At 42.6% G+C, this 26,799-nt stretch overlaps 1 protein-coding gene across 4 annotated transcripts in view; it reads right to left on the bottom strand.

The window, feature by feature from the left end:
• MAP3K5 (mitogen-activated protein kinase kinase kinase 5) overlaps positions 1-26,799 on the bottom strand; it is a 245,182-nt gene that overhangs the window by 21,790 nt on the left and 196,593 nt on the right. For all 4 annotated transcript variants that reach the window (XM_050787912.1, XM_050787910.1, XM_050787911.1 and 1 more), the window contains 6 exons: positions 23,726-23,903; positions 22,933-22,953; positions 14,754-14,931; positions 14,489-14,657; positions 5,709-5,894; positions 2,538-2,643 (listed from right to left, as the gene is read on the bottom strand). In XM_050787912.1, coding sequence (XP_050643869.1) covers positions 2,538-2,643; positions 5,709-5,894; positions 14,489-14,657; positions 14,754-14,931; positions 22,933-22,953; positions 23,726-23,903 — 838 coding nt within the window. The remainder of the gene's footprint in view (positions 1-2,537; positions 2,644-5,708; positions 5,895-14,488; positions 14,658-14,753; positions 14,932-22,932; positions 22,954-23,725; positions 23,904-26,799) is intronic.

The following is a 26,799-nucleotide window of genomic DNA, read 5'->3' as shown; positions in this document are numbered from 1 at the left end:
TTCCCCCTTTACCCCTTAGATCTTTTGAATATCTAACCCTTCTATAGCACATTCCATACAACCAGCCTTATCCTAATGATAAAGCATCTGAAGAAAAGTATTGTTTGACTTCCTTAAAGCATGAATTTCTTAGGTTCACATCCAACTACTAATCATGTGCTTCAAAGCCTCTCTAGAATTTTTTTCTAAGTTTCTACACTATACAAAATTTCCATTCAAATTTTTTTTTTTTTTTTTTTTTTTTTTTTGAGACAGAGTCTTACTCTGTAACCCAGGCTGGAATGCAGTGGTGCGATCTCGGCTCACTGCAAGCTCTGCCTCCTGGGTTCACACCATTCTTCTGCCTCAGCCTCCTGAGTAGCTGGGACTACAGGCGCCCGCTACCACGCCCGGCTAATTTTTTTGTATTTTTAGTAGAGACGGGGTTTCACCGTGTTAGCCAGGATGGTCTCGATCTCCTGACCTCGTGATCCGCCCGTCTCAGCCTCCCAAAGTGCTGGGATTACAGGCGTGAGCCACTGCACCCGGCCCCTAATTTGTTATAATCAGGTGAAACTCATTTACTTACTGTTTCAACCAAATATGAATCAGGGATCCACTGTTTTCCAGACACTGTGCTGGACAGTATGCTAGGCTCAGAATAAAATAAACCAGAAACAGTTTACCCTCTGGTGAGGGTAACAGCTATTAAACTAGAAACAAAAGTAGTTTCAGATTATGGCATCACAAATTGGTGAAAACCACTTCCAAGGAGAGAGAATAACAGAGGAAGCCTACTTTAGATTTGGTGATAGGTCCAGACTCTCGGTGGCCTGAAGAATGCAAAGGTGCAAGCCACAGGACAGGAGAGACGTGGGGTGGAGGTGTGTTCCAGGTCCAAGTAACATGTTCGGGGATAGCAGAACTTCTGTTTCTGTCTTACATAAGAAGTAACTTAATGTTGACCAATGTTTAACATAAAGATTGACACGGATGCTCTCCCTCTCATGTCAAACACTCAAGTGTTCTATGAGAAGAAAGGGAATTCCACAACTCAGAAGGGTTGGCCTGAACTTAAAAGTTTGTAGTACCATTTATAAATAATTTTAATTTAAAAATATTTCAGGGCCAGGTGCAGCAGCTCACGCTGATAATCACAGCACTTTGAGAAGCTAAGGCGGGAGGACAGCTTGAGCCCAGGGATTTGAGACTAGCCTGGGCAACAGAGTGAGACTTTGTCTCTACTTATAAAAAAAGAAAAGAAAAGAAAAGAAAACTAAAATGAAAATATTTCATATTGACCTTATCCTTTTAAATTTATATTTCAGAATGCTTTATAACATAGGTACAAATTAGTACAACAGAACATGTTTCTAATTTGTTTATATAAATATATATATAAATCTGTATCTATCCATCTATCAATTGGTCAACTGCTCTTTCTTTCTACCTACCTACATACTCATCCATGCATCCATGCATCCACCCACCACCCCAACACACACACAGGGTGGAAGAGCTTTGCCTACAATTTCTTTATTAATGGGTAGACTATCAAAACATGTTGGAAGTTTTGCCTTAGAGTATGAATACACTCCTCACTTATGCCAAAAAGCCTTGTTTCATCAACACTATCCCTGTTGTATTTCACTGCCAACATAGCTGGGGCTGTGTCTAGACCAGTGATTTCCAAATTTGGCTGTGCATCAACATGACCTGGGAGCTGTATTAAAATCAGGTTCTTATAGGTGGGACACGGAAGATTTTTAGGGATGTGAAAATATTATTTATTATACTATAATGGTGGATACGTGTTATTATATATGTAGAATTCCTAGAGAATGTACAACACCAAGACTGAACCCTAATGTGAACATGGATTCTTGGTGATAATAACATGTCAATGTAGATTCATTGATTGTAACCAATATACCACTCTGTGGGGGACCTTGATAATGGAGGAGGCTATGCATGTGTGAGGCTAAGGGGTATGTGCAAAATCTCCGTACCTTCCACTCAATTTTGCTGTGAACCTTAAACTGCTCTAAAAGACTAGTCTTAAAAAAAAAAATCAGATTCCTGGGCTTTATTCCTGGCAGATTCTTATTTGGCCTCAGATGGGGCTTTGAAAGCTGTAATTTTAAAGACAATTAAATTGCTCAATGCAATGAGCTATGCAGTGCCTCCTTAAATTGCTCAATACACTGGAAGATTTGGGAACCACTGGGTAAAATATGTAGGAATGTGTTTTGTGGTCCAGATATCTATATTTTGAAATGCATATTTATCTGAGTCACCTGTATATTTTTCTCTTTCTCTTCACATCCAAAAACATTCCTTAAAGACAGGGGAAGCAAGCCTTCCTCACGCTTAGTAAACATTTTGCTTTGTGTACCATTATCCAGACTACAGGTACTATTTGGTGATGTTGAAAATATTTCTTTAAAAAAGGGTATTATGGTTTTTAAAGTACTAAAGTGATATGAGAAATAACAGATGAACACTAATCTAAAATATCCAAGCACTAAATATGTGCAGAGTAATTAAATATCTCTGACCTGGAACCAGGATGGTAATGGCTGTCTGCACCGCCTTCCGGATGATACTGTCTAAGGCAAACATCCAGTGCGGCTTGATGTTATGATTCCGAAGAACTTTATTGACCTGGAGAGAGAGTGACATTTAGCCTACTTTAATTTTTAATTGCAAATAGCCTAGCTGATCCAAGCAGTTGGATGAAGTTCCATTTACAAAAAAAAAACTAAAAAGTTTCTTCACCTTGAATTCTTTGTAATTCTTTATGTCATTGGAAAATAAAGTAAAAATTGCTACTTCAAATCAAAGTTCAGTGAGCCCCATGTAAGCAAATAAGTTATTTAAGTGAAAGGCAGTCTGGTTCAAATGAGAATGTTGCTTCTTTGGGACTCAGAATCTGCAGTTTTTAGCTTTTATGATGTCTACAGAATGGATGGAGGGAGGGGGTGAAGGAGGAAGACAGGGTGTAAGAGACTTTAAATAAAAATAAAGGCTGTTCTTACTGTTCATTATTTTCAGTTATTTATTATTATTATTATTTTTTCGTTTGCTTTGGAGACAGGGTCTTCCTCTGTCACCCAGGGTGGAGTGCAGTGGCGGGATCATGGCTCACTGCAACCTGTGCCTCTGGGGCTCAAGCAATCCTCCTGCCTCAGCCTCCCAAAGTGCTGGCATTGCAGACAGGAGCCACCGTGCCTGGCCATCTTAGGCATTTTTAAGTATACGGTTCAGTGGCATTAAGTACATTCACAATATTGTACTACCATCACTGCCATCCATCCACAGAATTCTTTATCTTGCAAAACTAAAACTCTAAACGCATTAAACAGTACGTTCCCATTTCTCCCTCCCCACGGTCCCTGCAAACAAGCATTTTACTTTCTGTCTCTTATAAATTTCACTACTATAGGTACCTTCATATAAGTGGAATTACAGTATTTGGCCTTTTGTGAATGGTTTATTTCACTTGGCTTCATCTCTAAGCTTCATTCATGTTGTAGCATGTGTCAGAATTTCTTGCCTTTTTAAGCTTGAATAATATTCCATTGTATGTATTTATCATGTGTATTACCTTTCTAAAAACAAGGTTTTAGCGTAAGACTAAGACAAGCTCACTTAAAGTTTGGGTTAATTCTACTACCTGTTGGCTCACACAGACCTCTAAAAAAATAGGCTATTTCCCCAACAGGGCTCTGGTTAGATACCTCTAAGTGCTTATAGTATGATTATGGAAGTATAATTTTATTTAAATTCCAAAAATTTAATCACCATCCCTACTGCGGCTGGGGAGATGGTAACCTAGTCACAAACCCATGCCAAGAGCTGGAGCTCCAGTTGCTCATGCCTGTCCTTGGTCCATCTTCATCAAAATCCCCTATTTTGGAAGAGAGTCAGTTTGAGGACTTCCTTGTAGTAGTTGCACAGGAAGTGAACCCTTGCTAGGTTCCCACTTGTTCTAGAAAATCCATCCAGGCTGAGTTTGTCCTGGTATCTTCATTTCTTTAAATAATTTACATGCTGGCTGGACACAGTGGCTCATGCCCTGTAATCCCAGCACTTTGGGAGTCCAAGGCAGGTGGATCACCTGAGGCCAGAGTTCAAGACCAGCCTGGCCAACATAGCAAAACCCAATCTCTACTAAAAAATACAAAACTTAGCTGGGCATGGTGGCAGGCGCCTGTAGTCCCAGCTACTCTGGAGGCTGAGGGACAAGAATTGCTTGAACCCGGGAGGCAGATGCTGCAGTGAGCTGAGATCATGCCACTGCACTCCAGCCTAGGCAATAGAGGGAGACTCCACCTCAAAAGAAAAGAATTTACATTCTTATTAGGTGGAAGAGGGATCTGTTATAACCATGACCTGCTCCTTTTAGCTCTTTATTACATAGCAAATTACATCATAGGGCCCATACTTTGGGTTCATTCTCATCCTGGACAGTGAATGAGTAAGAGCAGGTGTGTGTGTGTCTGTCTGACCAAGGCCCAGGAGTACAACCCAATAGGTCTCAGTCTGAATTCTACAGCAAACTTGCTTTCCAACCTCTAGGCTAGAAGCCAAATGTGTGGGCAAGTGCAAATTAGCGAAATTATTTCACTCTATTTGCAGGCAGTTGGGTTTCCCTAGTTGCAGCATAAGCATGCTTTTAGCATTTAATATTAGTGATAGGCTTTGCCAGTTGCTTTAATTTCTTATGCCCTCAATCAAGTCAGGACTCTTGTCCCTGTCCACAATATAGCATAAAGACCAAGTGGCTTATGCCGTGTCTCAGAGAATGCTAGTGGTTATTGAAGGATTCTGATTTGGCTTTAAATTGGGGATCATTTGATGTTGCATATAAAATTGTCAAGATACTTTCTACATAGAAGCAATGCACTCATTAGGGCTGAATTAATTTTTGGAATTTAAATAAAATTATACTTCCAGATTTATACCACAACCACCATGAAGAACCCTCTTATTTCAGTCTCCCATATCTTGCTAAGGGTCTTCTGGGGGTTGCTTGAGGCTTTTTGGCACTGAGTTCCACAGATAAGTCTCACCCAAGAATAAGACAGAGGGTTCTGAATCCGTTACAGAAGACTAGCTTTAGTTTGTGTTGCATAGCAACTCAATTTTAGAGAGAAGACTTCTCAGCAATCTCTCATTAGATCATGTGCTTTACTTTTTAATCAGTGATGCTCTGTACTCTGCAAGTATATTTCTGGCTAGGACAGAGTAGGTATTTATGAAACAGACATGTTAAAAATGTTCTGTATGAAAACTAGAAAAAATTGGAAAAAAATTACTGGTTTTATTCAGCAGTGACCATTTCAATCTGTACTGTTAAGTTTTTCTCAATGGCCACTAGATGGCATTTCTCATATAGCATTGACTAAAGTGTGTTACGTTGCTAAAGTCGTCAAAATAAACAATGACCCAACATAATTTCATAAGAACGAAGTTCAGCCATGGGAAATATTTTGTTATTTTCCATGGTGATTCGGTTTTATGTGTTTTTAACTTGGGGAATGCAAACACACAAAACAACAAATCAGATACTTAGAAGCACACTGAGAGGCGAATATCTCATTTTTCATCCAAAAAGAATAGAGTTCAATGGAATTTTTAAAGAAAAATAACAGAACTTATGTTTTATCTTATTTTTCTAACCAATATTAGTGTGTGGGAAAACACTGGCAAAATATCATACTTACAGCATCTTGAAAACCAAAGAGCACCACCTGGACTTGGCTAATGCCATGGCTGTCGAAGTCCAGCTCCAGTTTCAGCTTTGACAATGTGGTGGCTATGATTTTTCGGTCAGTGGATCTCACAAATTCTCTGAGGCTTGCAATGAGGGTTGTGATGTGTTCCCATTTTAGTTTGGGTTCTTCAGACCCCTGAGAATAAAAATCAACAATCCTTCAGTCAACATATGCCGGATATACCTGCCATGGGACTCCTATCCCCATACCCCCTGTCTCCGCTTTTTTTTCTTTTGGTAGAGACAAGGTCTCACTATATTTCCCAGGCTGGTCTCGAACTCCTGGGCTCAAGCGAGCCTCCTACCACTACTTCCCAAAGTGCTGGGATTCCAGGTGTGAGCCACCATGCCTATCCAATTCCCACGCCCCTTTCTGAGAAGAACTGGACTTCCAAATGTCTCCAAAGGAAAGACCATATTTTGAACTATATGGCTCCTCTTCAATCCTCCTACCAACACCAAGAAATAATCAGAGAGAAAAGGTACCTGCCCCACACGCTGGTCAGTAGCCATGATACAGTCAGATAACAAAGCTTTGCCCAAAAAGACTGAGGCCATAAGATTCTTTCAGAAATTTTAATTGGGAACTAAAAAGAGATTTGAGCAATAAGCTATAGGATCTCAACCTGAGAGTCTGCCCAGAAAGAGAAATTATAAAACAGGGTAATGAATATGTCCAACTATAAGAAAAGAAGCAGAAGCAATGGAATTGAGAAAGACAATAGGGAGTGTATTAGTTCGTTTTCACACTGCAGAAAACACACACCCAAGACTGGGCAATTTACAAAAGAAAGAGGTTTAACTGGACTTACAGTTCCACATGGCTGGGGAAGCCTCACATTCATGGCAGAAGGCAAGGAGGAGCAAGTCACATCTCACGTGGATGGCAGCAGCCAAAAAGAGAGAGCTTGTGCAGGCAAACTCCCATTTTTTAAAACCATCAGATCTTGTGAGACTCATTCACTATCACAAGAACAGCGCAGGAAAGAGCTGCCCCCATAATTCAATCACCTCCCACCGGGTTCCTCCCATGACACATGGGAATTGTGGGAATTACAATTCAAGATGAGATGTGGGTGGGGACACAGCCAAACCATATCAGGGAGGGAGAGGAGAAGTGGACAAAAACAGAAATGCGCACCCAGAGGGTCAACAGCAACCAAGTCAGAGAAAAGATGTGCAAACTCCGGGGACTTGAAGTTCCTTAGTCTCATATTCTGTTTTCAGTGCCTGTGAGACTCGGCTAGGCACTATGGTTGGAATTCCTTAAGAGTCTACTTCCCTTATTGCTATGTGTGTCTACCTATAACATGTCCTTGGTACTTCAGTTGTCCTTACAGTGTGTCAATTCCTTGCAACCAAGAGGGGCTGATCTCAAACTTCATTCTTTTTTTTTCTTTTTTTTTTTTTTTTGAGAGTCTCGCTCTGTAGCCCAGGCTGGAGTGCAGTGGCCTGATCTCAGCTCACTGCAAGCTCCGCCTCCCGGGTTCACACCATTCTCCGGCCTCAGCCTCCCCAGTAGCTGGGACTACAGGCGCTGCCACCTCGCCCAGCTATTTTTTTTGTATTTCTTAGTAGAGACGGGGTTTCACCGTGTTAGCCAGGATGGTCTCGATCTCCTGACCTCGTGATCCGCCCATCTCGGCCTCCCAAAGTGCTGGGATTACAGGCTTGAGCCACCGCGCCCGGCCTCAAACTTCATTCTTGAAACTACTCCTTACCCATCAAAGAGGCAATTGCTTCTAAGAATGGACCGATGGACTATTTTATTACACTAAAATATATTACAATCTTCAAACAAATGCTCTTTCTCAAATTGAATTTTTCTTTTTGTTTTTTTTTAAGAGACAAGGCCTCTCTTTGTCACCCAGGCTGGAGTGCCGTGGTACAATCATAGCTCACTGCAGCCCCTAATTCCTGGGTTCTAGTTCTCTTCCCACCTCAGCCTCCTGAGTAGCTAGGCACTACAGGCACGTGCCACCACACCCAGATAATTTTTTTTTTACTTTTTGTAGAGACTGGGTTTGCTAAGTTGCCCAGGCTGGCCTCAAACTCCTGGGCTCAAGTGATCCTCCCACCTTGGCCTCCCAAAGTGCTGGGATTATAGATGTGAGCCACTTTCCCCAACCTCAAATGGAACTTTTCTCCTTTGAGCAAGTCACACTGTTTTTTTTTTTTCTTTTCTTTTCTTTTCTTTTTTTTTTTTTTTTTTTTTTTGACAAAGTCTTGCTTTGTCGCCTAGGTTGGAGTGCAGTGGGGCCATTTCGGCTCACTACAACCTCTGCCTCCCAACTTCAAGTGATTCTCCTGCCTCAGCTTCCCAAGTAGCTGGGATTACAGGCACCTGTCATGTCCAGCTAACTTTTGTATTTTTAGTAGAGCTGAGGTTTTACCATGTTGGCCAGGCTGGTCTCGAACTCATGACCTCAAGTGATCTGCCTGCCTCAGCCTCCTGAGTGCTGTAATCTCAAAGTGCTGGGACTATAGGCATGAGCCACCATGCTTGGCCCATACTGCTCCTTTAAGGAAGCAGAGTAGGATGTTATTTGTTCCCATTTAACTGTAAGAAACTGTAAGAAACTATTATCTCATTTTTATTTTATATTGTACATTTTCTTACTGTACCATTAAAATGAAAATTCCTCAACTGGGCTGTGAAAATTATAATTTCTAGGAGTCTATTAAAATAAAAAAGAAATGCACCATTGAGTTCTTTCTCTTAATATATTTTCATTTGGAAGCTCGGTCTCATGTTTATGTTTTCATGAGAAAAGATTATATTGAAAAGCTTGAAAGCTGTCATTCAAGGAATATTTTAAAATCACACTGGGAACCATTATAAACTTTGTTGGTTTTTTTCCTTACCACAAACTAAATTGCACCCAAGGAAAAGATTCACAGGCAAAATCATAACACCACGAAAATATATTCAAGAAGAAAAATGTGAGTTATGCAGAAATTGGAAGCTTCTCTTAATAAAAAATCAGTTGCAACATGTTTGCCAAGAGCAGGCTTCAAATAACAAACTTTTTTTTCGACGTTAACTTTGTTTTTACAACAGAAAAACATGTTGCTTCTGTTTTTTGATGTGTGTGCCACTGTCCTACAAAGGAACATGCTCTACTCTGGGAACTGTTTTCTGTTCAGGCTATTTCATCTACTTATGTCATCGTTTATTTCTGTTCTGACTCCTGTCTCTCCATGTTAACTCATTCATGTGCCTTCAAAAACAAGCATCTTGGCCAGTATCTGGTGAGCCTGACTCAGTGTCAGCATAGGTTTGACAGTACGCATTTCCTGCACTCCTAGTACCAGGGTGTGATGGTTAATACTGAGTGTGTCTACTCGATTGGATCGAAGGATACAGAGTATTGATCCTGGGTATGTCTATGAGGGTGTTGCCAAAGGAGATTAACATTTGAGTTTGTGGGCTGGGAAAGGCAGACCCACCCTTAATCTGGGTGGTCACAATTTCATCAGCTGCCAGTGTGGCTAGAATATAAGCAGGCAGAAAAATGTGAAAGGAGAGAGTGACCTAGCTTCCCAGTCTACATCTTTCTCTCGTGCTAGATGCTTCCTGCCCTCAAATATTGGACTCAAAATTCTTCAGTTTTGGAACCAGACTGGCTCTCCTTGCTCCTCAGCCTGCAGATAGCCTATTGTGGGACCTTGTGATCATGTGAGTTAATACTTAATAAACTCCCCTTTATGTGTATATATATATGTATTATATTAGTTCTGTCCCTCTAGAGAACCCTAATACACAGGGTCTTCTTCAAAGGTGCTCTCCAGTCTTCATCTTTTAAATTTCCTTCCTCAAAAACCAGGAGTGGATTTCAGAAGGACGTTACAGATTACAAGGCTTTTCATGGTTTAAGGTTTGAGGACCTGTCCAATATCTAGATTTGGTTTTGTTATAAAGTGTAGGCTTAAATATAAATACATATCTAGAAATAATACAATGACAAGAATTATTTCTGATTGATTGTAGAAAAAATTAAAGATATTTACATAACTATAACTAGCCTGCTTGATAATAACAATAACAGTTAACAGTTGTGGAATATTTTCTGTTATGATTTAAATCACTCACAATCTCCATTACTCCTGATAGCAACCTTATAAAGTAGACTCCTCCATTATAGATGAGGAAGTTCAGGCTCTGAAAGGTTAAATCAGTTGCCCAAACTGCACAGCCTTTAAGTGATGGAACGAGGCACCGAACAGAGGGAAATCCAAGCTAAGCTCAAGCTCCTAACCATTATATTCTACTGCCCCAATGACCTGCAGTAGCAGCTGTCAACCTGGGTCAGGACCTGTTCTACCACTGAATCACCATCTGATGTCACAGGTGGTGATTGTGTCTGACTGTGCCAACATCCTTAACAGCACAGTCAGAAGGGCCCCCACCATCATGTGGCCATCACGGATGCAGCGTGTGATTCTGCTCAGCAGTTTTGGGTACTCACTGGTAGCTTCATGCTGGTCCACTAAGGCCTCTGATGGTTGCTTTTAAGGTTTTCTTTCATTTCTTCTTTTACAGAGAACATTCAAATGCACTTTAAAACTAGGAGGTACCAAACAATTGAATATGACTAACCACTCCCACATTTAAATATTTCAGCACAGTCATAGAAGTGATGACCAAGGCAGTCCTATTCCTGATGGCGCTATGGTCCAGCAGGGAGACAAAGAATAGACCCCAACAAGCTGGCATTTCCTGTACTGGAAAAGCACATTCTTTGGGGGTAATTAGAGATTTAGGCAATTCCTGGATTTTATGTGTTTTTGACCTAAAACCAAGCATCTTAAAGGTCCACAGGAGAGGCCTTCACTCCGCAGTGGCTAATGGTGATTTACTTTCCTTCTTCACCTCCAATGCCTACCCCCCACCCCACTTTACATTTTTCCTAGCACTTGTCACCAGCAAGGCAGAGCAATGTGGTGGTTAAAGCAAAAACTTCGGAGCCAAACTGCCTGGGTCAAAATCCTAACTCCTTCACTTAGGACTGCATGACTTTGGCAAACTACTCAAGTCCCCTGTGCCTGTTTCCTCATGTGTAAAATGAGGATGCTAATAGAATTACTGGTATAGTACTACTGTCATGAAAATTAAATGAGCAAATACACATGGAATACTAAGAATAGTACCTGGCCTAAAGAAAATGTTAGCTGTTATTACTATATGTTTTATATATATGTATAGTTTTTCTTCTTCCACTAGAATATCACCTTCAAGGGGATGCAGATACTTTTATTCAGTTCGCCAGGGTATCCCCAGCACATACTACAGTGCCTGGCCTTTGACTGATGCTCAGTAAGTATTTGTTGAATGAATGAATAAACTCCAAGTGCTGCCCAGCTGCTCTCTCCATCCAGCTTGGTTCCTCTTCTTGGGTCAACCCAGTCCTGTTCTCAGTCCTTGAATGATCACAGTGAGCCACAGGAAAGGCCAGAGAGAAAGCTGATGGCTCGAGACCGCTCCAGTCTCCACTGCCACGAAGCATGTATGACACTCAGAGGCCCGCTTCCCCTCACTCTAGAGCACTCTAGAGCACTGACTCAGAGGCCCGCTTCCCCTCACTCTAGAGCACTCTAGAGCCCCGACTCAGAGGCCCGCTTCCCCTCACTCTAGAGCACTCTAGAGCCCCGACTCAGAGGCCCGCTTCCCCTCACTCTAGAGCACTCTAGAGCACTGACTCAGAGGCCCGCTTCCCCTCACTCTAGAGCACTCTAGAGCCCCGACTCAGAGGCCAGCTTCCCCTCACTCTAGAGCCCCTTCTTCCTGTGCCTCAGAGTAACTGCCTGAGCCAGCTTTCCTTTAGGACCCAAGTCAAGGTTTTTGAGAGCGTGTAGAAGACACTCTTTTCAGTTCTCCTTGTACCGAGGCCCTACTGGCACGTATATGGCCTTTCTGCTCCTTTTGTGAGATCTAAAGAGATGGATGTTAGGGAATTCCAAAGGCGATAAAATGTTCAGCAAAGAAGCACAGTGAGGTTCTCAAGACAGAGACAGGCTGAGATTGTTTAGTAAGAGCCAAGAGAGAGCTTTGCTCCATTTATATCTCAATAAAAGATGAGAACAGGTAAACTGTTGTACTGAGAGACTAAAAACTTGGCTGGACTCCTCCAGCCCCAACCTTTTCTTGCAGGTATTTCCTCAGCACACACGGAGGGAAGAAGCTATGAGCAGTAGTCCACATTGATCATGAAGGACAGGTGGAGGCCACGGTAAGGGAGGCAGGTCGATGAGTTCCCAGTACCCACTGAACTAAAAGAGGATGAGAAGTGTCATACCAGGGATGACCGTGTCTGTGGGAGGTTGTATCCACAAGAAGCTTGGGGCTGAGGAAAATCCATTTTTCTCCTGGTGAATATTTGGGAAGGGGATTCTTCCTTGTATCTGTACACAGAATTCCAGGGAACACACTTTCCCAGGTATTATGGTTCTGTGTCCTCCAAATTCATATGTTGAAGCCCTAATGCTCAATGGGATGTATTTGGAGACAGGGCCTCAAAGGGGATAATTAGGACTAAGTGAGTCATAAGGGTGGGACCCTAATCCAATTGAATTGATGTTGCTGGTGTCCGCATCAGAAGAGGAAGAGACATCAGGGCTGCAAATGCACCAGAAAAGACCATTTGAGTGTATAAGCAGGTGGCCATCTGCAAGCTAAGCAGACAGGCCTCAGGAGAAACCAAACCTGCCAACCCCTTGATCCTGGATTTTCGGCCTCCAGAACTGTGAGAGAATACATTTCTGTTGTTTAAGCCACCCAGTATGTGATAGTTTGTTATGGTTGCCTGCCCTGGTTTGGATGTGATTTGTCCTGCCAAAACTCATGTTGAAATGTAATGATACTGAGAGGCGGCAGAGTCTTTAAAGAGGCATTTGGGTCATGAGGCTCATGAAAGGACTAATGCCGTTCTCATGAAACTGGGTTAGTTCTCAGGAAAGCAAGATGTCATAAAGCCAGTTGGCTCTCCTTGTCCCTCTCTTTTTTCCACTCAAGCCCCGCTGCCTTTCTACTTTCTGCCTTGAGTTGAAGCAGCACGAGGCCCTCACCAGATGCAGATGGGCCACTGGATCTTAGACTTCCTAGCCTCCAGAATCATGAGCCCAAATAAACTTCTTTCCTTTTTAAATTACTGAGTCTCAGGTATTCTATTATAGCAACAGAAAATGGACTAAGACACAGCCCTAGCAAACTAGTGTACCAAGGAATGACAGTTTCACTGACAAGCTTTTGTTTATTTCAGAGTACATTTGGCCTTCTAAACTATTATATACAGCAGATCCTCAGATAACATTGTTTTGCCCAATGTTGTCTCATTATAACCTTGATGAGAAAAAAAAGAATGGATTCCTGGTAGGGGCCACTGTCTGTGTGGAGTCTGCACATTTTCTCCATGTCTGTGTGGTTTTCCCTGGGTACTCTGGTGACATGGTTTGGCTGTGTCCCCATCCAAATCTCATCTTGAATTGTAGCTCCCATAATCCCCATGTGTCATGGGAGGGACCCAGTGGGAGGTAACTGTATCACGGGGGTGGGTCTTTCCTATGATGTTCTCATGATAGTGAATACGTCTCATGAGATCTGATGGTTTTATAAATGGGAGTTCCCCAGCACAAGCTCTCTTGCCTGCCACCATGTCAGATGTGACTCTGCTCCTCATTCACCTTCCACCGTGATTGTGAGGCCTCTGCAGCCATGTGGAACTGTGAGTCAATTAAACCTCTTTTTTTTATGAATTATCCAGTCTCAGGTATGTCTTTATTAGTAGCGTGAGAACAGACTAATACATATGGTTTCCTCTGCATCCCAAGGATGTGCACGTTAGGTTCATTTGTGTGTCTGCGTGGTCCGTGTGAGTAAGTGTGGGTGTATGTGGATGTGCCCTACAGTGGAATAGTGTCCTGTCCAGGGCAGGTGCCCACTTGGTACTGAGCTGCCAGAATAGGTTCTGGCCACCTATGGCCCTGAACTGGGTAGATAGTTATCTTGTTTTTATTAAACTTTCTTAAACATATATAGAGTTCACATTTATTTCAATGTTGAATATTAGAAGTGTTTTAGTCTTTATTTAGGAGTTTGGTCATTTTTTTGTGACCAGAAATATGCCATAGGAACTTAACTCTTGTTTATATCAATTAGTCTATGGTAACACTGGTTTGGTTATATGTAATTTTGCTTAAGTTACAGTTTCCAAGGACTTATCAACTACATTAAGCAAAGACTCACTACAATTTACTTCCCATTGCCCTTCGCCCTCCATCTGAATGTAACCTCACAAGCTCCGGGCTTCTGTTGTATTCACTGATGTTTCCCAGATGCTGAGAGGAGCGACTGGCAGGTAGCCTCATGCTTCTGTCAGAATTAGCAACTCATGTGGCTTAAGGCGTGTTTATTGATGGAATGAATAAACAAATGAATGAAGAGTAAAAGAGCCTTGTAGGGGCTAGCTGGAATGTCATCAATGTGAAAAATTTGCTTCTGACTTAAAAATATCTTATGTTCAAAAATGCAGTGAAAAAAGCATTTCCCTTTTTTCATATTAATATATTCCCTACTATAGGATTTGCTTTCTTTTTTCCCCTGGGGTAGGTTTGTTTATCATGAGCACTACAGCTTCCTCCTGACTTTCACATCATCTGTGACAGCTGCAGGTGGTTAGGACACAGGTAAAATATGTAACCTTTGGGAAATGAAGCACCTGGGAAAGGATTTACCTGAGCTAAAGATTCCATTAGATTTCTCACAACTTTGTCTTGGTCTTCTGTCAGGATCCTGTGAAGGGTGGCTCGCCTCTCACTGTCCTTCCTCAGCATGAAGAATCCGGAATCTTTTTCTTCAGGGGAAGGGGGAGCACTGTGATCTTCAAAATTCTCATCTGGAATGCTGAGAAAATTTACGCGGCATACATCACAGTTTCCTTTATAAAATGACACACTTAACAACACACTTCTCTCACCCCAAATAAAGTCAGGTCTTTACCCCAAAAAGAGTGTCCGAATTCCCTTGACATCTCTTTCTCCGCAGGATTTGGCTCTTGTTTTGAAAGAGAAGGGGTCCGCTTTCAACTCTGTGTCGGGTGAAACTGAGCCGTACTCACTGCTGCTGCTGGTGTCCTCCACCAGCACAGGTACTGGCAAAGATATACTCCTGAGATATTCTGCTTGTGATGAGAGGAGGGAAAAGATAATTGAGGCTTTAAAAACTGTACACATACTGAAACACCCATTGAAAGAGAGCCATATTCTTTGTCACATATCTTGTTGCAATGAGCAACATAATTATGCTATGTAAGGGGATGGTCATGTGCTACGACTGCCCCCCTTGCTCAGCAAAACCCATACAGCAGGGCAGCCAGGAAAGGGCCTCCCAGGCCCTGGGAGGGATATCTCTGGGGTACCAAAACAGTCAAGGAAGCAACAGGTTCAGCGGGTCTGATCCCCTCATTTTTACTAATTATTTCTATTTATGGGTCTCAGTTTTCATATTTATAAAATTCAGGGTCAGATTGATAATCTTTAAGCCTGTTCTTCAGGGGCTTAAGGGTCTATGTTAGCATCTTGGAGCTGCCTTGGTTGGGATGAGTGAGGGGGATGCTGTAAGTCTAGACCACAGGTTCCAATCCTGTTATACCTGAAACCAGAGCAAATATGATGACTGTCATATATCACAGTTCTGCTTAAGGATTCATATAAAAAAGGATTCTTCACTGAAAACAAAGTTTGGAAACAGATGGACTAGATGATCTTTTAGGTCTGTCCTGGTTCTCAGATACTATGATTTTCTAGTAGACATGAGCTTCTTCTTTATTTGGATGGAGAATAAGACGGTGGAGTTGCCTATATTTCCTCAAACATTGGTGTTAAAGAAAGTAGTTTTTGCCAGAAACATCTTTATCAAACACACATCCTAATGCTACAAAAGTATTTTAATAAAGAATGAAGGTATAAAATTATAGAAAAGGAAATCCACTGTTGCCTGGAATCTCCTTCTTACTTAATTCCTCTTAGGCTGAACTGAATCAACTGCCCCGATCTCAAGGATAGCAGGGGACTCCTGACATTGGTTTCAGCTGTAGGGAGAAAGACGGAAGTATATACAGCTTTCAGGAACAGCTGACCTCATGGGAAACCACCTTACTGGTCGGTAACTGGAAAGTCTCCCCAGGATGAATTGGTTGACTTATCTGCTGTTATTTAAACATTTCTGTAGCTGAATCACTAGAAGGCAGGAAGCAAGAGGAAACCACAAAGAGTTGCTGAATTGACCAATTAAGTATCAGTATGCAAATGATATATGGCAGGGGAAATGCCTGGCATGTATTGTTTCCAAATATTCTGGAGCAGCTCATGGGCCTAGCATTTCATGGACCATATTTTAGGCAGTGCTGCTACAGCAGAAAGGAAATGGGTGACCTCTTCCGCACTGATAATAGTAAGGTTGTCTGAGAGAAGAAAGGTTTGAAAGGGGGCTCGAACACCGAACTGCTTTTGAGTCATTCCTGGGGAAAGTCAAGGTCTAGAGTGTGCCTTGTTTCACTTTAGAGTCAACATCATTGCTATTTGGGGGGAACAGATTTCAGAACAGAAAAAAACAGCTACTTGGGAGAAAGAGTTTCACTGCTATGAGATGTCAAGCCCCTACAGTTAAATGTTGCTGATGGAAGAATACAGCTGAAGAAGATCTCTTGGCTTGACTGAGTAGCCGATCTCTTTATAAGAAAGGCTACAAGCCCTTCAGTGGAACTCACTGCTGATCTTTGAGACTTGGTGAGTTTCTTCACCAGCCCATTTTCATAAGATGCATGCCACACTCAGAAATGGAGGTGTGCATCATTCATATTTCAAAGACAAAATTGTTGTTTCTTGGGAGTAAAGAGACTAAATCCTATCTAGAACAGTACAAGATGAGGGATTGCTATCATGTGTTTCCGTGTTTGTGTGTGTGTGTGTGTGTGTGTGTGCGCGCCTGTGGAGTACATGTATGTGTATGTAAAGAAGAGAGGGCGTAAGGACTTGAATTATCCTATATTTTGGCTTTTTGGTCATATCATGTGGTTTGATTATCCACTAATGAGAGGACTTGTGTCATACCTGTTAATTTTAATATTGCTTGAGGTAAAACTGTATATGCTTAAGGATGGAACCCAGTGCCTCTTGCTATGGCTCATTAAGGAAATAAAGGGACTTATAGATATTCTGCATGTTCTATGTGCAGAGCCCTGATTCCCTCCTTGGCTTGATTTTATTTTTATTTTTGAGACGGAGTCACACTCTTTTGCTCATGCTGGAGTGCAGTGGTATGATCTCGGCTCACTACAACCTTCACCTCCTAGGTTCAAGTGATTTTCCTGCCTCACTCTCCCAAGTAGCTGGGATTACAGGCGTGTGCCACCACGCCTGGCTAATTTTTGTATTGTTAGTAGAGATAGGGTTTCGCCATGTTGGCCAGGCTGGTCTCAAACTCCTGACATCAAGTAATCCACCCCCTTCAGCCTCTCAAAGTGCTGAGATTACAGGTGTGAGCCACCGCACCCGGCCTGCTTGATTTTAAATGAGTGAACCTGATTCTAGATTGAGTCCCCTTCTCTGTTAGGCACATGCATTCATTCATCCAACATACAGTTGTGGATCATCTACTATTTGTCAGGTAGCCAGCAGGAGTTGCTGATGGACCAGAGTGAAGGGTGTCAAAAGGAAGATCAAAAATGACCCCAAAGTAGAACTCTGGCCTAAGAAACTGAATGGATGCATATTGTACTTATATACTAAGATGAGAAATAATACAGGCCAAAAAGGAAAGTTCTTTTTAGTGGATAAGGGGTGTTATTTGACAGTGCAGTTTGAAAAATGAAGAAGGCAACTCGGGGGGACAGGCGCAGTGGCCCACGCCTGTAATCCCAGCACTTTGGGAGGCTGAGGCAGGTGGATCATCTGATGTTGGGAGTTCGAGACGCCTGGCCAACATGGTGAAACCCCGCCTCTACTAAAAATACAAAAATTAACCTGACATGGTGGTTTGCCTGTAGTGATGGCCACTCAGGAGGCTGAGGCAGGAGAATTGCTTGAATCCAGGAAGCGGAAGTTGCAGTGAGCCAAGATCATGCCACTGCACTCTAGCCTCCAGCAAGACTCCATCTTAAAAAAAAAAAAAAAAAAAAACCAATTGGATATGAGTCTGGAGCTCAGAAGGCTGGGCTAGATAGAACCTCAGCAGCCTACTGGCTGGAGATGGTATTTAAAGTAAAGGATGACATAATTTGGGGAAAGATAAAAAGACAGCATAGACCCAGCCCTTAAGAATGCCAATATTTAGAGGAAAAGAAGGGGATGAACAGGCAGCCAAGGAGAATGACAAGGAGCAGCCATGAGGTTGGAAGAAAACAGAGAAAATGGGGTGTCATGGAAGTCCACACAGGAGAGGGCAAAAGTAAGAGAGAACGGTCATCCAGGCCGAGAGCCACTGAGAAGTTGAGTAGGTTGAGAAAGGCACTTGTTGGATTTGACTGAAGAGATCTCATTAGACCTTGGCCAGAGCAGGCCCAGTGATCATGTGGAAGGGGAGATGCTACATGGGTGGGAAGGAAGAGGTGGAGATCTGGTGACACTGTGCTTCAAGACAGGAAGCTGGGATGGGGGGCAAAAAAAAAAAATGGTGGTGGTATCAGCCAGTGAGGCCATTTGTAGATCAGGGGAAGGATGGGTTTAGGACAGAAGACACTACAGCATGTGTATATGGAACTCATCGGGAGAGGCAGAAGCTGGAGGAGTCACAGGGGCTCCACAGCAGCCAGAACTCAACTGTGGGGGATTGGCCTTCTGCAGGACAATGAATGTTTTCTCTATTGTAAGGGGTGGAAAGAGCAAGACAGGTGGTGCTGAGACAGGTCGCTTTATACATTTGTGGTGGAAATAGGATCAAATCCATGCCTGAGATTTCTAGCTTCTTAAGTTATGAATATTTCCAGGCAAGTGAGAATGCATAGAACCTTTCTGTATCACTGTAAATGGGAAGAAGCTCAAGTATAAATATTTCCAGGGAAGCATGGTGACAGTTTCCAGATATCACAGAGGTTACAAGTTCCTTGAACATCAGCTCATACACGTGAGTGACTGGGACCCCAGGCTCCAAAAGAGGAGCCTGGCAGGACTTCCAGTCACAGGCAGCCTTACTGTGATGTCTTGCCAGGTATTAAGGAGCCCTCCTCTATGGGGTTGACCATGAAGAGTCTAAAAGAGGCTGAATGAACCTCTCTGAGGATAGAACACATCAAAGGTGCTTCTCTAGGGAGATGATTCTCATTGCCCTATTTCAGGGGCTGATGGGAAGGGGTGTGAGCCCCATACCCCTAAGAGATAGCTTTACCAAGAGGCCAGGGGTAGGCTGGAGTCGGGAGGGGTGACTGGCCACACTATGGACTCTAGATTGTTGGAAGCTCCCGTCTATGGAAGGGAGATAGTGCAACCTTTAAGGAATTAGATACATTCCTGCTTTGGGAAAGTGGAGATTTTCTAAATCCCTTCCATTGCTGTGAGGGTGGCCTCAAATCCTAACAGCTATTCACGATCACTAGGGATCTTTATGGTTCTCCTTCTCCTAGACAGTTTAGGAACAAAGTCTGGCCACAACACAGAGTCTCCTAACTGGCCATCCTGCCTCCAGTCTTCAACTGGCCAAACAGAATAATGGTTCTCACACTGCAGTGATGACAAGAATCATCTGGGTTTACTTAAAAGTACAGAATTCCAGCTTGTACCTCCAGATTCTGAGAAGGGTCAGGCATCTCAATTTTTAACAAGCATTGCAAGAGATCCATGCAGGCAGGATCTGGGATCAACTGAGGCACAGCTATATTCCTAGTGCCTCGTGCCTATATTCTAGTGCCAAGTGCATAGCAGAGGGTTAAAAATGTTATGGAATAAATGTTATTAAATAAACCATCCTCACACAGCTATCGGAATGATCCATCAATAGCTTCACTGTCCAATATGGTCGCTACTACCCTCATATGGTTATTAAAATTAACATTTAAATAATAAAAATTCAGTGCCTCAGCCATGGTAGCCATGTGTAGTGTGTCTAATAGCCACATATGACTAGTGGCTAATGTATTGGACAGGGCAGGTACAGGACATTTCTCTTACTGCAGAATCATATGTCCAGTGCTGGTCTATAATATTATTTCAGATAAAAAATTTCCCTGGCTCCCCAACCCTCCTTGCTGATTCCTTAGCATTTCATAAGGAGCCCTTTGGGATCTGAGCCTGCTCCCCACTCCAGCATCATCCCTTTCCTTTGACTTTAAGCACCAGTGTTGCTGAGTCAGCAAGGCTTCCTGAACACACAGTAAAGTTTCACATATCCTGGCATTAACTCATGTGAGGAGTGGCCTCACCTGGATCTCCACTCCCCATCCACCTGTTAAGTTCACATTTGTTCTTACTCATCAGGTGCACCTCACTGGAAAGTCTGCCTTGAAACGGCATTCTCAGACTGACTTCAATCACTGTCTCTCCCTTTTGACTCCTCTGCACAGACTAAACTGCACTATGGTGGAGATGACTTTTTCCAGTGTTTTTCTCCTATAAGGTCAACGGCTCTTTAAAATCAGGAATTCTGTCTTTATCATCCTTATACATTCAGGGCCTAGCACATTTCCTGTGCACACCATCACTGTACAATTAACATTTAAGTGAACGTGAATTACTTAAATCTCTGGGTCTGTGTGTGGCCATGGGAGAGCAGTCAGGATGAGACAAGTCATGTCTCTCTCTAAAGGGGAAGGGGGTCTCATCGTCACCACCCTCTTACTCCCCTCTTGAGGGGAAGCCAAGTGCAGTTATGGGAGGTAGAGAACCTTGAGAGGTGGGCCTGTGCTCTGGACAGAAACACATATATGGCCTAGAGGAAGTACCTGGGGAAGGAAGAGGCCTGTATCTTGCACTCATCTAGGAGAGTAAGAGTAGCGAATAGGTCATTGTTTCAATTAACATGAGGCATGCCATTTTCTATAATACCTGGGAACAATCAAATGGGATTTTAAGCAAGGCATGGTGGCTCATGTAATCCCAGCACTATGGGAGGCCGAGGTGGGTAGATCACTTGAGGCCAGGAGTTCAAGACCAGCCTGGCCAACATGGCGAAACCCCGTCTTTACTAAAAATACAAAAATTAGCTGGGTGTGGTGGTGGGCGCCTACAGTCCCAGCTACTCAGGAGGGTGAGGTGGGAGGATCGCTTGAGCATGGGAGGCAGAGGGTTGCAGTGAGCTGAGATTGTGCCACTGCACTCCAGCCTGGGACTCCATCTCAAAAAAAAAATTGAGGGAGGGATTTTAGCTCCTAATTTGGTTAGCACATCTGTCCTGCTCTCCTAGGGAGGACAGAGAGGAGGCACACCATCCATGTAATGATATTGTTTTAGCTGAGAGTCTGAACAGTTTAATTATGCAGGGAATTGGGGACTGCCCCTTTTTCTAGGCCCAAGTTCACGTGTGAGCATGAGGGGCGAAAGGGCAATAGGAACCTGACTGACTAGAGTTCAGCAGGTTTACACCTTCCATCTCATGCTCACTCTAAGGTACATCATCACTGAGAAGACATGGGCAGAACTGTCCACTTAAATGATCTCTCTCTCGCTCTCTCGCGCGCACATGCACGCTCTTGCCAAGTGTGTATAGTTGAGTTCACAGAAGCTAAATGCGTGTGTGTGATGGGAACCTATTTCCTGCGAACAAAAACCAAGCCATGTGGAAGGGATAAAACAATCATGGACTAAACTTCCGGGCACAGCTCCAAGGCTCTTTTAGGATATTATTTTATTTTATTCTCAGAACCAAATCTGTGAAGTAGGTAATGTTACCAGCAAAGAATGACAGAAGAAATGTGCATGTCCCATATTTAGAAAGTGGGTCAGTGGGATCAGAACCCACTTCTGTGTAATTCTGAAGTCAGTGTCCATTTTAGGATACCAGAAGCAGGCTGGTCAGAAGGTTGCCAAGCGCTGCACGGCTGACTTTGTGACAATGCAAGGCTGCCTTCCGGAGCCCAGGCTGTCTGTGGAGAAAAGAGGTACAAGGATGTGCCTTTCCTCTTCTGAGTTTCCCCAGATTCTCAGAATGGAAGACACGGAAGAAGAAAAAGTAGAGAGGCTGTACCCAGGAAACCTCAATTAACAGGCCTCTACTCTGGACTGATTGGCTTTGGGGCATCTGAGCAACCTGCAAAACCTGCCCCTGCCCCTGGCCTGCAGAACCTATGCACAATGAACATTAAGCCCCCTGAACTCTTTGATCAACCACTTATCCAACTTAGGAAAATCCAACACCATGCTGTTCGTTTTTGTTTTGTTTTGTTCTGTTTTTTTGAGACAGGGTCTCGCTCTGTCACCCAGGCTGGAGTGCAATGGTATAATCACAGCTCACTGCAACCTCCACTGCACCAGGCTCAAGCGATCTTCCCACCTCAGCCTCCTGAGTAGCTGGGACCATAGGCATGCACCACCACACCCAGCTATTTTTTTGTATTTTTAGTAGAGATGGGGTCTCACCATATTGCCCAGGCTGGTATCGAATTCCTGAGCTCAAGCAATCCACCCACCTCAGCCTCCCAAAGTGATGAGATTATAGGAGTGAACCACCACACCCAGCCCCATGTTCTTTACTATTCTTGGAAATGCTTTAATGGATCATCCTAGGGAAAATCTACCTTCTCTACCTTCCTAGTTATGATCCACAAACGCCAACGTTAGAAAACAAAGGCACAATAACTCCTGACCACTAAAAATACAATGTATCACCCCAAAGATGATAGAGGAAGGTATCCGGCATTGATATTTTCCACAAAAAACACATTGGGTAGTCAACTGGCTCCTAGATAAGGAAGCATTTACTTCACTCAAATTGAAGATGTCAAAAACACAGTAACTATCTTGCTTTTAGGGAGAAAAAATTTAAGCCACCCCCACTCATGAAAGAGAAAGATGAGGGGTTTCCAAAGGAACAACCCAGGTAGGCTTTCAGCTGCACACATCCTTACAGTACTCCCCCAACCCCCACCAATGTAAGCCGGGAGCAGAGGATGAGGCTACTTGATGGGAATTCTGGAGTTTATCACACGAGACACTAGGTCTCAGCTCAATGGGCAAAGTAAAAACAAACTCACCATTTGATCCAGCTGAAAGAGCTGTGGAAAGAAAAGCAAACAGCCATGAATAAGCACGTGCTGGGTTTGTTGTTAAACTGAGAAATCAACAAAAAGTGAATGCCTGAAATGGGATCAATGTCCTTTCCAAACATTCAATCTGCCCATTCTCATCCAATATAAACACCAAAAAAATGCCAAGAACAATTGGAACCTTTGATTGTTTTTTTTTTCTGAGTTATAGACAATTATTGCAAAAATACAATGTACTTATATTTTTACACTGCTGTTTTATTTATAGCTGGCAATCTTTGTTCTCTTTCTTTTTCCTTCTTTCCTTTTTTTGGAGGTGTAATTATTCAGAAGTATATGCCCTAAGAGACAATAGGTATTTTCTACTGCCTAAAATTAAAAGAACCTATTACCTACAGAGCTTGGAAATTCAACAGCTCTATAATGGCTCTGTAGGCCCATTTGTGGTAATCTGGGGTTTCAGCTCCAAAAGGCTAAATTTAACCCCTCTTACACTTGAACCTTAGTATCCACAATGCTAGAGTGACATAGATGCTGACATACTAACTACCTACTAACTGTGTCATTGAAGACTACTATGTATGAGGTCCCAGCATTCGTGAAATTGATGGAACACAGCTCCCTGATGCTGCAACCAAATGCCTGAGGACACTGTGCTAATATTTACACCAATTTCCAGTGATATCTGTAAACAGGTTAGTTTACTTCTGGAAAATTCTTCCATCTTAAAAGCTTATGATTTAGGGACTCAGACTATATCCTCTTCAATGCAATCACATACCTGAAAGCTTAGGTTGTGTCTTTTTCTTTTTGCTTGAAACTTTTAAAAACTCATCAACAAGCAAGTCGTTAGCACAGGCTCTCTTGTCAGGGTCTGGTTCAAAACATTTCAGGATGAATGCCTTGGCCTCTGCAGACATGGATTCTGGGATCTCAGGGTGGACTTTAAACATTCCCACCTAAGACATAAATATAAAAAGTGCAATGTGCCTTCTGAGTGAACACCTCAGCACCTGAACCCCAGCTTCCATAACTTGATGCCCCAATGCAACAAGATCTTTTATTATACAACACAAACTCATGGTTTTTCTCAAAGGGAGATGAGATGCATTTGCTGTAGGTTATAAAAGATTGACAGAGTAACTTGGTAACTTTACCAAGGCAGAATAATTAGTTGAAGACAGTAGACAGCACTACAGAGTAATAATTTAGTCTTTCAAAGCTTTAGAACATATTGGTACACTGGCACACAAAAAGAATCTTTATTTTTATTTATTTATTTATTTTTGAGACAGGGTCTCACTCTGTCGCCCAGGCTGGAATGCAGAGTGGTGCCATCTCAGCTCACTGCAGTCTCGACCTCCCAGGCTCAAGCGATTCTTTCATCTCAGCCTCCTGAGTAGCTCAGACTACAGGTGCATGCTACCACGCCTGGCTAATTTTTTATATTTTTTGCAGAGACAAGGTTTCACCATGTTGCACAGGCTGGTCCAAACTCCTCGGCTCAAGCGATCCACCCACCTCGGCCTCCCAGAGCGCTGGGATTACATCCATGAGCCACCATGCTCAGCCACTGAGCTGAGACCACTGAGTTGCTCACAATAGCTAAGTGCTGGGCATTGTGCTGGGGTTTCTCCACTTATGAATCTCATCAAATCCTTCCAACAACCCAGTGGATTAAATATTTTCCTTGTTGCACCAATGAGGAAAATAAGGCTTAGAAAGAATGAGGTAACATGGTTAAGAAAAGAGGGATCTGGGATCTGAACCTGAACTGTTTGGATTAAAGCCTATGTTCTTTTCCCTATTACATGATTTGTGAATATTTTCCCTGTCTCAAATCACCTACATTAAAAGAGATATTTAAAAGCACTTTAAAATTAAACAAACCTATTTTTATAACAATTAGAATTTACTTCTTATTGCTGCTATTCTAAAAAAAATTAATGGTATTTTCATTTTTTAGTACAGAGCAAATTTTCAAAGGAAATCCTTTTGTTCTTATATAGCTTATATAAATTCATTGTAATATAAACAATATATAATTATTTGTAAGAATTATATAGCCTATACTATGTGTCAGACACAGTTCTAAGTGCTTGGTACATTTTACCTCATACACTCCTCAAAAAGCTCTTATTATATAGGTACTTTTTTTTTTTTTTTTAAGATGGAGTCTCATTTTGTTGCCCAGGTTGGAGTGCAGTGGTGTGATCTTGACTCACTGCAACCTCCCCCTCCTGGGCTCAAGTGATTCTTCTGCCTCAGCCTCCTGAGCAGCTGGGATTACAGATGCCTGCCACCGTGACCCTCTATTTTATTTTTTCTTTTTTAGTAGAGAGGAGGTTTCACCGTGTTGGCCAGGCTGGTCTTGAACTCCCGACTCAGGTGATCTGCCTGCCTCGGCCTCCCAAAGTGCTGGGATTACAGGTGTGAGCCACCATGCTTGGCTAATAGGTACTATTTTTATCCTTATTTTATAGATGAGGAAACTGAGGCACAAGCAGTTTAAATAATTTGCTCAGTCTCAAATATCTTGACCATGCTGGAGCCTGGATTCAAACACTGTAAACTGGTGCCACAGTCTATGTCACGCCATCTCTCTAAGATAGCATCACTTCCTGTGCACAGCTTAGACTGGCCTAATGTGACAAAAAACACATGGTATAATAATCACTGCATTCGTGAATTATAAAGCAGCATTTCAGATAAGTCCTAGACACTGGAGGAAACCTGAAAGACTGGCCAAGAAGAGAAAGACATCCACTCATGGCAAGAAAGGCACCTCTCTTGGCACCTGTCATTGCTCTTTGAGGTTTGGTCACACTACTCATTGTTATACCAGCAGTATCCTATCAGATTGTCTTGAAGCATAAAGCCAAGCTTTGCACAAAAGCAGAAGGTCTGTAAAAACACATGGCCCCTCATAAGAGGCTACGCACAGATGGAATAAGGGCTAGAAACGTGGTCTGCAGCAGGGAGAGGAATAACAATTACCATCAAAAGTCCTTTCAGGCCAAATGCGTGGCTCACGCCTGTAATCCTGGCACTTTGGTAGGCCAAGGCAGGCGGAGGGCCTGAGTTCAGGAGTTTGAGACCAGCCTGGGCAACATGGTGAAACCCCGTCTGTACTAAAATACAAAAAATTAGCTGGGTGTGGTGGTGTGCGTCTGCAATCCCAGCTACTCAGGAGGCTGAGGCATGAGAATTGCTTGAACTCAGGAGGCGGAGGTTGCAGTGAGCTGAGATCACGCCACTGCACTCCAGCCTGGGTGACAGATTGAGACTCTTGTCTCCACAAAAAAAAAAAAAAAAAAAAGTCCTCTGCCTTGGATACCACAGGAGAGCACAATAAATAAATAAATAAATAAATAAATAAATAAATAAATAAAATTTTTTTTTAAGTTCTCTGCCTTAGAAAGTAGCAGACGTGTGAGTTTTACTACTTGGGAAGCATGTTTCCATTTCAAACTCCCTGTTGGCCTGGCAGTCTGGCAGGGGAGGACTGCAGGGATTCAAGACGCAGGTCATAGCCATGCTCAGTCCCCAGATCCCAAAATGCTGGCACTTGTGCTCTCATAAGCCTACTTCTATTATCAGGTACCTCCTACTGCAAAAGGTGGGGCTTCTTCCTCCTCCCATAGGAGTTACTGATGGCCAAATTAACAAGCTAGAGGAGTAAGTATATGAGAATAAGATTGATTTACTTAAAATGGTAATTATGCTCTTTTTTAAAAAATGAAGCCTTCAAACTATTATGGTAGAGAAGTAAAGGAAATTATTAATTTTGATTTAATTCCTAAACAGATTAAAAAATGTTCTTATATCTTCCTCCATGGAAAATTTTCAGACTGT

The sequence above is a fragment of the Macaca thibetana genome, chromosome 4, assembly GCF_024542745.1.
Source record: "Macaca thibetana thibetana isolate TM-01 chromosome 4, ASM2454274v1, whole genome shotgun sequence".
Lineage (NCBI taxonomy): Eukaryota > Metazoa > Chordata > Mammalia > Primates > Cercopithecidae > Macaca > Macaca thibetana.
The sequence above is the reverse complement of the archived record's forward strand: the minus strand, read 5'-3'. Positions and strand labels throughout refer to the sequence as shown.